Source organism: Delphinus delphis, chromosome 4, assembly GCF_949987515.2.
Source record: "Delphinus delphis chromosome 4, mDelDel1.2, whole genome shotgun sequence".
Taxonomy (NCBI): Eukaryota; Metazoa; Chordata; class Mammalia; order Artiodactyla; family Delphinidae; genus Delphinus; species Delphinus delphis.
In genome coordinates, this window is record NC_082686.1 from 48,893,807 (window position 1) to 48,909,469 (window position 15,663).

The 15,663-nt window shown below is 41.2% G+C and overlaps 1 protein-coding gene across 3 annotated transcripts in view; it reads right to left on the minus strand.

Moving 5' to 3' along the window:
- Nucleotides 1-15,663, minus strand: part of ZBTB11 (zinc finger and BTB domain containing 11) — a 40,771-nt gene that overhangs the window by 10,877 nt on the left and 14,231 nt on the right. For all 3 annotated transcript variants that reach the window (XM_060010579.1, XM_060010582.1, XM_060010581.1), the window contains exons 4-5: nt 1,204-2,045; nt 823-1,002 (exon numbers count right to left, since the gene is read on the minus strand). In XM_060010579.1, coding sequence (XP_059866562.1) covers nt 823-1,002; nt 1,204-2,045 — 1,022 coding nt within the window. The remainder of the gene's footprint in view (nt 1-822; nt 1,003-1,203; nt 2,046-15,663) is intronic.

The following is a 15,663-nucleotide window of genomic DNA, read 5'->3' on the forward strand; positions in this document are numbered from 1 at the left end:
CCACAACTACTAAGCCTGTGCTCTAGAGCCTGCATGCCACAACTACTGAAGCCCGTGCGCCACAACTACTGAAGTCTGCGCACCTAGAGCCCATGCTCTGCAACAAGAGAAGCCACCGCAGTGAGAAGCCAGTGCACCACAATGAAGAGTAGCTCCCGCTAGCCGCAACCAGAGAAAGCCCATGTATAGCAATGTAGACCCAACACAGCCAGAAAAAAAACCAAAACAGACTTTCTAACAACCAGACTCATCTCTACTTTCAAGGTAGCTAGTACCATTAATTTCTGAGCCTTTTGGTAGTTCTGCAATACAATTTAGATTGATTCTTAGCTTTCCACACTGAAAGCCTGGGAATGAGCCCTTTCAAATCTGCTGAATCAATGACTCCATCTAGGGACTTCCCTGGCAGTCCAGTGGCTAAGACCCTGTGCTTCCACTGCAGAGGGGTACAGGTTCTATCCCTGGTTGGGGAACTAAGATACCGCATGCCGCATGGGGCAGCCAACAAACAAACAAAAAACACTCCATCTATTTATCAGAATCCAGAATTTAGTTGCTAAGGTCTCCTGTTCTTTTTGCCTTTCTATGAGCTTTTTAAAAAGATCGTTTTACTGTTGTCTTACTAGGGTATCAAGAAGAAGCAGAGGTAAATATGTTTTGGCAAGAACATGACATGTACAAATCAGAAGATAACTCTTACGGCAATGTAAGGGAGACAGAGAGAAGAGAGAACACAAATGGCAGGATAATAATGAAGCAGTAAATTGGATTCTATTTATAATGAAGTTACAGCCATCTATAATTAGCTTTCCAGATACTTACTGGACACTTGTAATCTCTAGCTCTTTCATGTTTCAGTATGTGCTTTATAAGAGCATATCGTCTCTGAAAAACCATTCCACATTCCCCACATTTATGGGATGCTTCTTCTTCGGTATTCTCTTTAGCATCCCTTTTTGGTTGTTTCATCTTTTTTCCTCTTTGAACTAATTTCTGAGCCACCTAATTAAAGAACAGAAAACACAATCTAAATAAATTAACTATCTCAAATTCACATTATCTTAATATTGGTATTTAAAACATTAAATTGCTTTCCTGCATCCACTCCCCTTCCCCCCAAGATAATTATCACCGTAAGTTTAACTGCAGAATGTTTTCAACTTAAAGCTAAAACTACAAAGGTAAACTCTTTTTTCATCATACCTGTTGAACTGCTGACTTGGAAATGGCTTTCCGTTTCTGCAGCTTCTTCTCCATTCCTTTGTGTAGTCGGATATATCCTCCTTCGTTAACAGAACGCTGCCGAAGCCTGCTTCTGTAAGTATCATCATCATCGGGACTATGGTCTGTCTGTGCTGTCGGTTCAACTAGATTTTCCTGATCTTTTAAAGACTGGCCAAGCTTCTGCCTATGCTCTGAGATATCTTCAGCACAGATATCCTCTGTTGCTGTATCATTTCCCATATTACTGTTTTCTGGAGAGCTACTGATTACATTCTCTTTTGAAAGCTTAGGATGAGTATTAGAGTCTGTGCCATCTTCTCTGCTGTTTAAAGTTTCTAGTTCTGTCTGGCTGTTTTTTGTTCCTAAATCAACAGACTCCATTTCAGGATGGGAATCAGTTACACAGCCTACAGGTGACAGAGCAGCTTCGGTCTGTGAAGAAACCTGGGGCTCAGGCTGTTGTCCTAGCTCTCCATTCTGCTCTGGCAATTCTCCATTCACCAGCAGTACAATTTCACAATCCCCAAGTTCAGTGGATAAAGTTGTTGTGGTTCCCTCGTTGTTAGCCACAGGAGGTGCTGTACCTCCATTTTGTTCTGGTAAGTCCTGTGTAGATGTAACTGTTTGTACCTCACCCTTCTTATATACTGTTAGCTGCTTCTCTTCCATTAGTTTATGTACACTTTCACAGATTTCTAAAACTTCTGACATGAAAAGATGACGAGCCAAGATGGCTACATCAGCCATGCTACAGAAGTCAAAACTTAGCACAGAAGTATAGGCAAATTCCAGTAAAGGAAGGAAGCTTGCCTTACAAAAGCCTATGCGAAACAAGAAAGATGAAAGACAAAAAAGTCAAATCACCACTAAAACACCTTGTAGAAACAATTACTGTATAATTATGACAATATAAAATAGAATATAAAGGCAAATATGACCATTTATTCTGCAATTAAATATCCTGGATTTGTTTTGAGTTCTGGTTGCTTATTAAGCCTTGACTAACTAACTTCTATGAGCCGAGTCTCTCAATACCTAAAATAGAAAATAATATCACACTTACTGCCTCAAAGAGTTGTTGTAAGGCAGTCATTTTCAAAATGTACTCCTTAGAACCCCGGGGGTTCCTCAAATTCCCCTCAAGAATCATCTGCTGGAGAATGGAGGGTAAAAAAAGAGAGGGAGGCAGGTGAGTAGGCAGGGTTCAACCAACCTGTCCCCTAACCTCACTGCAATAAGTATAGCTGCATATTTTAATAATAGAAGTCCATATAAAAATTTGACTGTAAACAGAGGGTTCTACTATTAAAAACTTTAAAACAAGGTCTACAGCAGAGGGTCAGCAAAATTTTTCTGTATAGAATTAGATAATAAAGATTGCAGGCCATAAAGTGTCTGTTGCAACTACTTAATTCTGCCATTGTAGCTGGAAAGAGAAGCCATATATTATAATATGTATACAAATGGGCATGGCTATGGTACAATACAACTTTATTCAGAGAAAGGGAGGGAAAGGAGGACTGGCGGCCTTTGGGTTATAGTTTGCTTATCTTTGTTCTAAGGAATAAGACAATTACTATACACATGAGGTATTAGGTTCTCATTTTATGTGAGAAAATAAGATCAGTTTATTTCTAAGTTCTCAGTACTTCACTTTCGAAACCCATTTTTAAAATTCACATGATTCAAATATCAGAAGATTACACAGTGAAAAGTCCAACTCCATCTCCATGACCAGAATGATTAAGAATTTGTACAGATTTTTAGAGTCTTTATACAGTCAAACAAATACTCTTATGCCTCCTTCTTATAGTAGGTGTTATACTACACATACTTTTCTGTGCCTTGCTTTTCTCATATAATAATTTATCTTAAGAGATATTTTATTAAAATACAGGGAGCCAAAGCAACCTTTTAAAAACTCATGTTTGGGAATTCCCTGCTGGCTCGGTGGTTAGGACTCTGCGCTTCTGCTGCAGCGGGAACGGGTTCAATCCCCAGTGAGGGAACTAAGATCCCGCAAGACATGCAGCATGGCCAGAAAACCCCCAAAACCAAAAAACTCACGTTTGCTGTGTTTTTCAGTTTTGACTCAAGATACATAAAATGTGGTCCTTTTATATAGGCAAATAGTGGATAAACAAGTAACAAGCATACAGGGAAACCTTAAACTGTGAGATCTATTAGGATTCAGGTTGAAAGCTGGGGAGACTACACATCAACATGACCATCATAGCTAATTCAGCCATTCCTAGGAAAGCTGATAATCAAGCAGGCTGAAGTCATATTAATACTGCTACAAATTATGAAACCGGGTTAAATAAGGTTGAGGTAAGAAAGAATATTTCTTAAAAAAAAAGCAACAGATACCAACAAAATAATGTATTTTGGTCTTTTACCTAGTACCTTTTTAATTTCTAAGTTGAAGTCATAAGAAAAATTTTCCATGAAAGAAATAACTCTGCTCCAAGTAACTTTAAATATCAAAAACCATTTTTTCCCAAAGATACAAGTCAAATGTTTACTGTAAAATGCTATAAAACACAAAAGAAAATAAGATAAAAAAACCACTCATAGGGGCTTCCCTGGTGGCGCAGTGGTTGAGAGTACACCTGCTGATGCAGGGGACACGGGTTCGTGCCCCGGTCCGGGAGGATCCCACATGCTGCAGAGCGGCTGGGCCCGTAAGCCATGGCCGCTGAGCCTGCGCGTCCGGAGCCTGTGCTCTGCAATGGGAGGGGCCACACAGCAGTGAGAGGCCCGCGTACCGGGAAAAAAAAAAAAAACCCACTCATAATCCTATTGCCACAAGATAATTTTGATATTTTGTTTTTACTCCTAGCCTTTTTATGTACACATACACACACTCTGGAAAACATTTTAATCAAAATAAAAGAGGCAGGACTTTCCTGGTGGCACAGTGGTTAAGAATCCGCCTGCCAATGCAGGGAACACAGGTTTGATCCCTGGTCCGGGAAGATCCCACACGCCGCGGAGCAACTAAGCCCATGCGCCACAACTACTGAGCCTACACCCGAGAACCTGTGAGCCACAACTATTTGAGCCTGCACGCCACAACTACTGAAGCCTGCGTGCCTAGAGCCTGTGCTCCACAACAAGAGAAGCCACTGCAATGAGAAGCCCGTGCACCGCAACGAAGGGTAGCCCCAACTCGCCACAACTCGAGAAAGCCCATACGTAGCAACGAAGACTCAATGCAGCCAAAAATAAATAAATTTATTAAAAAAAAAAAGACATGACACCCTAAAATTCCTAGAAAAGAACATAGGCCAAACATACTCTGACATAAATTGTACCAATGTTTTCCTAGGTCAGTCGCCCAAGGCAATAGACATAAAAGCAAAAATAAACAAATGGGACTTAAACTTACAAGTTTTGCATAGCAAAGCAAACCATAAACAAAATGAAAAGACAATCTATGGAATGGGAGAAAATATTTGCAAGAGATGTGACTGACAAGTGCTTAATCTCCAAAATATACAAACAGCTCATACAATTCAACAAAAACAAACAACCCAATCAAAAAATGGGCAGAAGAACTAAAGAGACATTTCTGCAAAGAAAACACAAAGATGGCCAATAAGTTTATGAAAAAATGCTCAAGGGACTTCCCTGGTGGTCCAGGAGCTGGAACTCCACACTCCCAATGCAGAAGGCCTGGGTTTGACTCCTGGTTGGGCAACTAGATTCCACATGCTGCAACTAACAGTTTGCATGGCACAACTAAAAATCCTGCATGTTGCAACTAAGACTTGGCACAGCCAAATAAATAAATATTAAACAAACAAAAAAAAAGGATGCTCATCATTGCTAAATTATTAGAGAAGTGAAAATTAAAACTACAATGAGGTACCACCTCACACTGGTCAAAATGGCCATCATTAAAAGTTTACAAATGGGTGCTCGGAGGGGAAACATGGCAGAAGAGTAAGACGCAGAGATCACCTTCCTATCCACAGATACATCAGAAATACATCTACACGTGGAACTCCTAAAAAACACCTACTGAACGCTGGCAGAAGACCTCAGACCTCCCAAAAGGCACAAAACTCCCCACGTACCTGGGTAGGGCAAAAGAAAAAAGAATAAACAGAGACAAAAGAATAGGGACGGGACTTGCACCAGTGGGAGGGAGCTGTGAAGGAGGAAAGGTTTCCACACACTAGAAGCCCCTTCACTGGCGGAGACTGTGGGGGGCGGAGCGGGGGGAGCTTTGGAGCTGCTGAGGAGAGCGCAGCCACAAGGGTGCAGTAGGCAAAGCAGAGAGATTTCCGCACAGAGGATCGTTGCCGACCAGCACTCACCAGCCCGACCAGCACTCACCAGCCCGAAAGGCTTGTCAGCTCACCTGGGAGCTGAGGATCTGGCTTCAGTTGGAGCAGAGCGCAGGGAGAGGACTGGCAGCTTGAACACTGCCTGAAGGGGTTAGTGCACCACGGCTAGCCGGGAGGGAGTCCGGGAAAAAGTCTGGACCTGCCGAAGAGGCAAGAGACTTTTTCTTCCCTCTTTATTTCCTGGTGCGCAAGGAGAGGGGATTAAGAGCGCCGCTTAAAGGAGCTCCACAGACGGGCGCGAGCCGCGGCTAAAAGCGCGGACCACAGAGATGGGCATGAGACGCTAAGGCTGCTACTGCCGCCACCAAGAAGCCTGTGTGCGAGCACAGGTCACTATTCACACCTCCCCTCCCGGGAGCCTGTGCAGCCCGCCACTGCCAGGTTCCCGGGATCCAGGGACAACTTCCCCAGGAGAACGCACAGCGAGCCTCAGGCTGGTGCAACGTTACGCTGGCCTCTGCCGCTGCAGGCTCGCCCCGCACTCCGTACCCCTCCCTCCCACTGGCCTGAGTGAGCCAGAGCCCTCGAATCAGCGGCTCCTTTAACCCCGTCCTGTGTGAGCGAAGAGCAGTCACCCTCCAGCGACCTACATGCAAAGGCGGGGCCAAATCCAAAGCTGAGCCCCTGGGAGCTGTGAGAACAAAGAAGAGAAAGGGAAATCTCTCCCAACAGCCTCAGGAGCAGCAGATTAAAGCTCCACAATCAACTTGATGTACCCTGCATCTGTGCAATACCTGAATAGACAACGAATCTTCCCAAATTGAGGAGGTGGACTTTGAGAGCAAGATTTATTATTTTTTCCCCTTTTCCTCTTCTTGTGAGTGTGTATGTGTATGCTTCTGTGTGAGATTTTGTCTGTGTAGCTTTCTTTCACCATTTGTCCTAGGGTTCTATCCGACCAGTTTTTTGTTTGTTTTTCTACTTAAAAAATTTTTTTAAATATTTTTTTATTTTAATAACTTTATTTTATTTTACCTTACTTTATTTTCTTTTATCCTTCCTTCCTTCCTTCCTCTCTTTCTCTCTTTCTTTCTTTCTACTTTTTCTCCCTTTTATTCTGAGCCATGTGGATGAAAGGCTCTTGGTGCTGAAGCCAGGAGTCAGTGCTGTGCCTCTGAGGTGGGAGAGCCAACTTCAGGACACTGGTCCACAAGGGACCTCCCAGCTCCACATAATATCAAACGGTGAAAATCTCCCAGAGATCTCCATCTCAACACCAGCACCCAGCTTCACTCAATGACCAGCAAGCTACAGTGCTGGACAACCTATGCCAAACAACTAGCAAAACAGGAACACAACCCCACCCATTAGCAGAGAGGCTGCCTAAAATCATAGTAAGTCCACAGACACCCCAAAACACACCACAAAACGTGGACCTGCCCACCAGAAAGACAAGATCCAGCTTCATGCAGCAGAACACAGGCACTAGTCCCCTCCATCAGGAAGCCTACACAACCCACTGAACCAACTTTAGCCACTGGGGACAGACACCAAAAACAACGGGAACTATGAACCTGCAGCCTGCAAAAAGGAGACCCCAAACACAGTAAGATAAGCAAAATGAGAAGACAGAAAAACAAACAGCAGATGAAGGAGCAAGATAAAAACCCACCAGACCTAACAAATGAAGACGAAATAGGCAGTCTACCTGAAAAAGAATTCAGAAAAATGATAGTAAAGATGATCCAAAATCTTGGAAATATAATAGAGAAAATACAAGAAACATTTAACAAGAACCTAGAAGAACTAAAGATGAAACAAGCAACGATGAACAACACAATAAATGAAATTAAAAATATTCTAGAAGGGGGCTTCCCTGGTGGCACAGTGGTTGAGAGTCCACCTGCCGATGCGGGGGACACAAGTTCGTGCCCCAGTACGGGAAGATCCCACATGCTGCAGAGTGGCTGGGTCCGTGAGCCATGGCTGCTGACCCTGCGCATCCGGAGCCTGTGCTCTGCAAAGGAGAGGCCACAACAGTGAGAGGCCCGCATACCTCAAAAACAAACAAAAAAACAAAAATACTCTAGAAGGGATCAATAGGAGAACAACTGAGGCAGAAGAATGGATAAGTGACCTGGAAGATAAAATAGTGGAAATAACTACTGCAGAGCAGAATAAAGAAAAAAGAATGAAAAGAACTGAGGACAGTCTCCGAGACCTCTGGGACAACATTAAACGCACCAACATTCAAATTATAGGGGTTCCAGAAGAAGAAGAGAAAAACAAAGGGACTGAGAAAATATGTGAGATTATAATTGAAAACTTCCCTAATATGGGAAAGGAAATAGTTAATCAAGTCCAGGAAGCACAGAGAGTCCCATACAGGATAAATCCAAGGAGAAACATGCCAAGACACATATTAATCAAACTGTCAAAAATTAAATACAAAGAAAACATATTAAAAGCAGCAAGGGAAAAACAATAGGTAACACACAAGGGAAGCCCCATAAGGTTAATGATCTTTCAGCAGAAACTCTGCAAGCCAGAAGGGACTGGCAGGACAAATTTAAAGTGATGAAGGAGAAAAACCTACAACCAAGATTACTGTACCCAGCAAGGATCTCATTCAGATTTGATGGAGAAATTAAAACCTTTACAGACAAGCAAAAGCTGAGAGAGTTCACCACCACCAAACCAACTTTACAACAAATGCTAAAGGATCTTCTCTAGGCAAGAAACAGAAGAGAAGGAAAAGACCTATAATAACAAACCCAAAACAATGAAGAAAATGGGAATAGGAACAATACTTATCAATAATTACCTTAAATGTAAATGGATTAAATGCTCCCACCAAAAGACACAGACTGGCTGAATGGATACAAAAACAAGACCCATATATATGCTGTCTACAAGAGACCCACTTCAGACCTAGGGACACATACAGACTGAAACTGAGGAGATGCAAAAAGATATTCCATGCAAATGGAAACCAAAAGAAAGCTGGAGTAGCAATTCTCATATCAGACAAAGTAGACTTTAAAATAAAGACTATTAGGGCTTCCCTGGTGGCACAGTGGTTAAGAGTCCACCTGCCGATGCAGGGGACACGGGTTCGTGCCCTGGTCTGGGAAGATCCCACATGCTGCGGAGCGGCTAGGCCCGTGAGCCATGGCCGCTGAGCCTGCGCGTCTGGAGCCTGTGCTCCGCAACGGGAGAGGCCACAACAGTGAGAAGCCTGTGTACCGCAAAAAAAAAATAAAAATAAAGACTATTAGAAGAGACAAAGAAGGACACTACATAATGATCAAGGGATTCATCCAAGAAGAAGATATAACAACTGTAACTATTTATGCAGCCAACATAGGAGCACCTCAATACATAAGGCAAATACCAACAGCCAAAAAAGGGGAAATCGACAGTAACACATTCATAGTAGGGGACTTTAACACTCCACTTTCACCAATGGACAGATCATCCAAAATGAAAATAAATAAGGAAACACAAGCTTTAAATGATACATTAAACAAGATGGACTTAACTGATATTATAGGACACTCCATCCAAAAACAACAGAATACACATTTTTCTCACGTGTTCATGGAACAGTCTCCAGGATAGACCATATCCTGGGTCACAAATCAAGCCTTGGTAAATTTAAGAAAATTGAAATTGTATCAATTATCTTTTCTGACCACAACGCTATGAGACTAGGTATCAATTACAGGAAATGATCTGTAAAAAATACAAACACATGGAGGCAAAACAATACACTACTTAATAACGAATTGATCACTGAAGAAATCAAAGAGGAAATCAAAAAATACCTAGAAACAAATGACAATGGAGACACGACAACCCAAAACCTATGTGAGGCAGCAAAAGCAGTTCTAAGAGGGAAGTTTATAGCAATACAATCCTACTTTAAGAAACAGGAAACATCTTGAATAAACAACCTAACCTTGCACCTAAAGCAATTAGAGAAAGAAGAAGAAAAAAACCCCAAAGTTAGCAGAAGGAAAGAAATCATAAAGACCAGATCAGAAATAAATTAAAAAGAAATGAAGGAAACGATAGCAAAGATCAATAAAACTAAAAGCTGGTTCTTTGAGAAGATAAACAAAATTGATAAACCATTAGCCAGACTCATCAAGATAAAAAGGGAGAAGACTCAAATCAATAGATTTAGAAATGAAAAAGGAGAAGTAACAACTGACACTGCAGAAATACAAATGATCATGAGAGATTACTACAAGCAACTCTATGCCAGTAAAATGCACAACCTGGAAGAAATGGACAAATTCTTAGAAAAGCACAGCTTCTGAGACTGAACCAGAAAGAAACAGAAAATATAAACAGACCAATCACAAGCACTGAAATTGAAACCGTGATTAAAAATCTTCCAACAGGGCTTCCCTGGTGGTGCAGTGGTTGCGAGTCTGCCTGCCGATGCAGGGGACACGGGTTCGTGCCCCGGTCCGGGAAGATCCCACATGCCGCGGAGCGGCTAGGCCCGTGAGCCATGGCCACTGAGCCTGTGCGTCCGGAGCCTGTGCTCTGCAACGGGAGAAGCCACAACAGTGAGAGGCCTGCGTACTGGGAAAAAAAAAAAAAAAAAATCTTCCAACAAACAAAAGCCCAGGACCAGATGGCTTCACGGGTGAATTCTATCAAACATTTAGAGGAGAGCTAACACCTATCCTTCTCAAACTCTTCCAAAATATAGCATAGGGAGGAACACTCCCAAACTCATTCTACGAGGCCACCATCACCCTGATACCAAAACCAGACAAGGATGTCACAAGGAAAGAAAACTACAGGCCAATATCACTGATGAACATAGATGCAAAAATCCTCAACAAAATACTAGCAAACAGAATCCAACAGCACATTAAAAGGATCATACACCATGATCAAGTGGGGTTTATTCCAGGAATGCAAGGATTCTTCAATATATGCAAATCAATCAACATGATACACCATATTAACAAACTGAACGAGAAAAACCATATGGTCATCTCAATAGATGCAGAGAAAGCTTTCAAGAAAATTCAACACCCATTTATGATAAAAACACTCCAGAAAGTAGGCATAGAAGGAACTTTCCTCAACATGATAAAGGCCATATATTACAAACCCACAGCCAACATCGTCCTCAACGGTGAAAAACTGAAAGCATTTCCACTAAGATCAGGAACAAGACAAGGTTGCCCACTCTCACCACTCTTATTCAACATAGTTTTGGAAGTTTTAGCCACAGCAATCAGAGAAAAAAAGGAAATAAAAGGAATCCAAATCGGAAAAGAAGAAGTGAAGCTGTCACTCTTTGCAGATGACATGATACTATACATAGAGAATCCTAAGGATGCTACCAGAAAACTACTAGAGCTAATCAATGAATTTGGTAAAGTAGCAGGATACAAAATTAATGCACAGAAATCTCTGGCATTCCTATACACTAATGATGAAAAATCTGAAAGTGAAACCAAGAAAACACTCCCATTTACCATAGCAACAAAAAGTAAAATATCTAGGAATAAACCTACCCAAGGAGACAAAAGACCTGTATGCCGAAAATTGTAAGACACTGATGAAAGAAATTAAAGATGATACAAATAGATAGAGAGATACACCATGTTCTTGGATTGGAAGAATCAACATTGTGAAAATGACTCTACTACCCAAAGCAATCTACAGATTCAATGCAATCCCTATGAAACTACCACTGGCATTTTTCACAGAACTAGAACAAAAAATTTCACAATTTGTATGGAAACACAAAAGACCCCGAATAGCCAAAGCAATCTTGATAATGAAAAATGGAGCTGGAGGAATCAGGCTCCCTGACTTCAGACTATACTACAAAGCTACAGTAATCAAGACAGTATGGTACTGGCACAAAAACAGAAAGACAGATCAATGGAACAAGATAGAAAGCCCAGAGATAAACCCACGGACATATGGTCACCTTATCTTTGATAAAGGAGGCAGGAATGTACAGTGGAGAAAGGACAGCCTCTTCAATAAGTGGTGCTGGGAAAACTGGACAGGTACATGTAAAAGTATGAGATTAGATCACTCCCTAACACCATACAGAAAAATAAGCTCAAAATGGATTAAAGACCTAAATGTAAGGCCAGAAACTATCAAACTCTTAGAGGAAAACATAGGCAGAACACTCTATGACATAAATCACAGCAAGATCCTTTTTGACCCACCTCCTAGACAAATGGAAATAAAAAACAAAAATAAACAAATGGGACCTAATGAAACTTCAAAGCTTTTGCACAGCAAAGGAAACCATAAACAAGACCAAAAGACAACCCTCAGAATGGGAGAAAATATTTGCAAATGAAGCAACTGAGAAAGGATTAATCTCTAAAATTTACAAGCAGCTCATGCAGCTCAATAACAAAAAAACAAACAACCCAATCCAAAAATGAGCAGAAGACCTAAATAGACATTTCTCCAAAGAAGGTATACAGACTGCCAACAAACACATGAAAGAATGCTCAACATCATTAATCATTAGAGAAATGCAAATCAAAAGTACAATGAGATATCATCTCACATCAGTCAGAATGGCCATCATCAAAAAAATCTAGAAACAATAAATGCTAGAGAGGGTGTGGAGAAAAGGGAACACTCTTGCACTGCTGGTGGGAATGTGAATTGGTACAGCCACTATGGAGAACAGTATGGAGGTTCCTTAAAAAACTACAAATAGAACTACCATATGACCCAGCAATCCCACTACTGGGCATATACCCTGAGAAAACCATAATTCAAAAACAGTCATGTACCAAAATGTTCATTGCAGCTCTATTTACAATAGCCAGGACATGGAAACAACCTAAGTGTCCATCATCAGATGAATGGATAAAGAAGATGTGGCACATATATACAATGGAATATTACTCAGCCATAAAAAGAAACGAAATTGAGCTCTTTGTAATGAGGTGGATGGACCTAGAGTCTGTCATACAGAGTGAAGTAAGTCAGAAAGAGAAAGACAAATACCATATGCTAACACATATATATGCAATTTAAGAAAAAAAATATCAAGAAGAACCTAGGGGTAAGATAGGAATAAAGACACAGACGTACCGGAGAATGGACTTGAGGATATGGGGAGGGGGAAGGGTAAGCTGTGACAAAGTGAGAGAGTGGCATGGACATATATACACTAGCAAACGTAAAATAGATAGATAGTGGGAAGCAGCCGCATAGCACAGGGAGATCAGCTTGGTGCTCTGTGACCACCTAGAGGGGTGGGATAGGGAGGGTGGGAGGGAGGGAGACGCAAGAGGGAAGTTATATGGGAACATATGTATATGTATAACTGATTCACTTTGTTATAAAGCAGAAACTAACACACCACTGTAAAGCAATTATACTCCAATAAAGATGTAAAAAAAAAAAAAGCTTACAAATGGGAATTCCTCGGCGGTCCAGTGGTTATGACTCTGTGCTTTCACTGCTGAGGAACGCTGCTGGTTCAATCTCTGGTCAGGGAACTAAGATCCCGCAAGCCATGCTGTGCCACCGCCCCACCCACCACCAAAAAGTCTACAAATAACAAATGCTGAAGAGGGTGTGGAGAAAAGGGAACCCTCCTACACTGTTGGTGAGAATGTAAATTGGTGCAGCCACTATGGAAAATAGTATGGAGGTTCTTCAAAAAACTAAAAATAGAGTTGCCATATGATCCAGCAATCCCACTCCTGGGCATATATCCACACAAAACTATAATTCAAAAAGATACATGCACCCCTATGATCACAGCAGCACTATTTACAATAGCCAAGACATAGAAACAATCTAAATGTTCACTGACAGATGAATGGATAAAGATGTGGTACATATATATACAATGGAATATTACTCAGCCATAAAAAAGAATGAAATAATGCCATTTGCTGCAACATGGTTGGACCTAGAGATTATCATACTAAGTGAAGTAAGTCAAACAGCAAAAGACAATACCATATGATATCAGTTTTAAGTGGAATCTAAAATATGACACAAATGAACTTGTGTACGAAACAGAAAGACTCACAGACATAGAGAACAGACTTGTAGTTGCCAACAGGGAGGGGGAGTGGTGGAGGGATGGAGTGGGAGTTTGGGGTTAGCGGATGCAAACTATTATATGTAGAATGGATAACAGCAAGGTCCTACTGTATAGCACAGGGAACTATATTCAATATCCAGTAATAAACCATAATGGAAAGAATTAAGAAAGAATGTATAGGGGCCTTCTCTGGTGGCGCAGTGCTTGAGAGTCCACCTGCCGATGCAGAGGACACGGGTTCGTGCCCTGGTCTGGGAAGATCCCACATGCCATGGAGCGGCTGGGCCCGTGAGCCATGGCCGCTGAGCCTGAGCGTCTGGAGCCTGTGCTCCGCAGCGGGAGAGGCCACAACAGTGAGAGGCCCGCGTACAAAAAAAAAAAAAAAAAAAAAGAAAGAATGTATATATATGTATAACTGAATCACTTTGCTGTACAGCAGAAATTAACACAACAGTGTAAACCAACTCTACTTCAATAAAGAAAAATTTGGTTATCAGGCAAAAATATTGGGTTTTTGTTTATCAAGGTACAGTGTACGTACAGTATTACATAATTTTCAGGTATACAACATAGTGTTCCACAATTTTTAAAGGTTATGCTCCATTTATAGTTACTGTAAAATATTGGCTATATTTTCTGTTCTGTATAATATATCCTTGTAGTCAGGTGTTCTTTAAGAGTAGTGTTGAGGGACTTCCCTGGTGGCACAGTGGTTAAGAACCCGCCTGCCAATGCAGGGGACACGGGTTCAAGCCCTGATCCAGGAAGATCCCAAATGCTGTGGAGCAACTAAGCCCGTGTGCCGCAACTACTGAGCCTGTGCTCTAGAGCCCATGTGCCACAACTACTGAGCCCGCATGCCACAGCTACTGAAGACTGTGTGCCTAGAGCCTGTGCTCCACAAGAGAAGCCACTGCAATGAGAAGCCCGCGCACCGCAACAAAGAGTAGCCCCTGCTCGCTGCAACTAGAGAAAGCCCACGCGCAGCAACAGACCCAACGCAGCCAAAATAAATAAATAAAATTTTTAAAAAAGTAGTGTTGAGCAGGCACCACTGATTGACTGCTATTGACTAGATTATTTTATAACTCTAAAAATTAATTTACAGAAAAGTAATTGCAAATGCAAATGAAATGTGAAAGATTAAGAAGCTTTTTCTATCAGGGTAGGAAATATAACTCCAAAACTTACAGTTCATTTCTCTATAGAGTATTAACCAATCTGTTAGCAAACTCATTTTGAGCAAATTCATTTCTCTGGTTGAAAGACAATATATACAATTCTTTTCTTCAGAATTCTATTAGAAACAGTTTTAACATCTTACTGGTTTCCTAAATTAATCATATAAAACCTTGTACTATAGTATTTGCATAAAAGTTAGGTTTTTAACATTTAAAAAATTATGCTTTGGCATAGGGCTTAGGAGAGTTTTTCTGTAAAGAGCAAGATAAGCAAATATTTTAGGTTTTGTGGGTCACTAGTTTATGTAGCAACTATTCAATTCTGCCCTTGTAAGCTCAAAAGCAGCCACAGACAATATATAAATACATGGGTGTGGCTGTCTCCCAATAAAACTTTATTTACAAAAGCAGGCAGTGGGCCACCCTACAAGTTATAGTCTGCCAACTTTTTTTTTAAAAAGTCAGTAAACCTCTAGTAAAAAAAATTCAGAAATGAGAGAGAAGGCAGAAGGAATGAAAGAGACAAATCTACAGTCACTGGAGGCATTTAGAAGAGAATATTAAAAAATTTTGTGCTGGAATTCCTTGGCAGTCCAGTGGTTAGGACTCTGCGCTTTCACTGCCGAGGGTCCAGGTTCAGTCTGTGGTCGGGAACTAAGATTCCCACAGGCCGCGTGGCACCACCACCACCAACAACAAAAATTGTGCCAAGAAACTTGAATATTTAGATGAAATTGACATATTATGGCAAAACTTTCTATAAATTACTCAAGATGAAATAGAAAACCTAAAGAATTCCCTAACCATTAAACTTGTCGAATTAGTACCTAAAAATCTTCCCCCAAAAGTCCAGTCAATTTTAGCCACCATTCTACCAAAAATTCAAGAA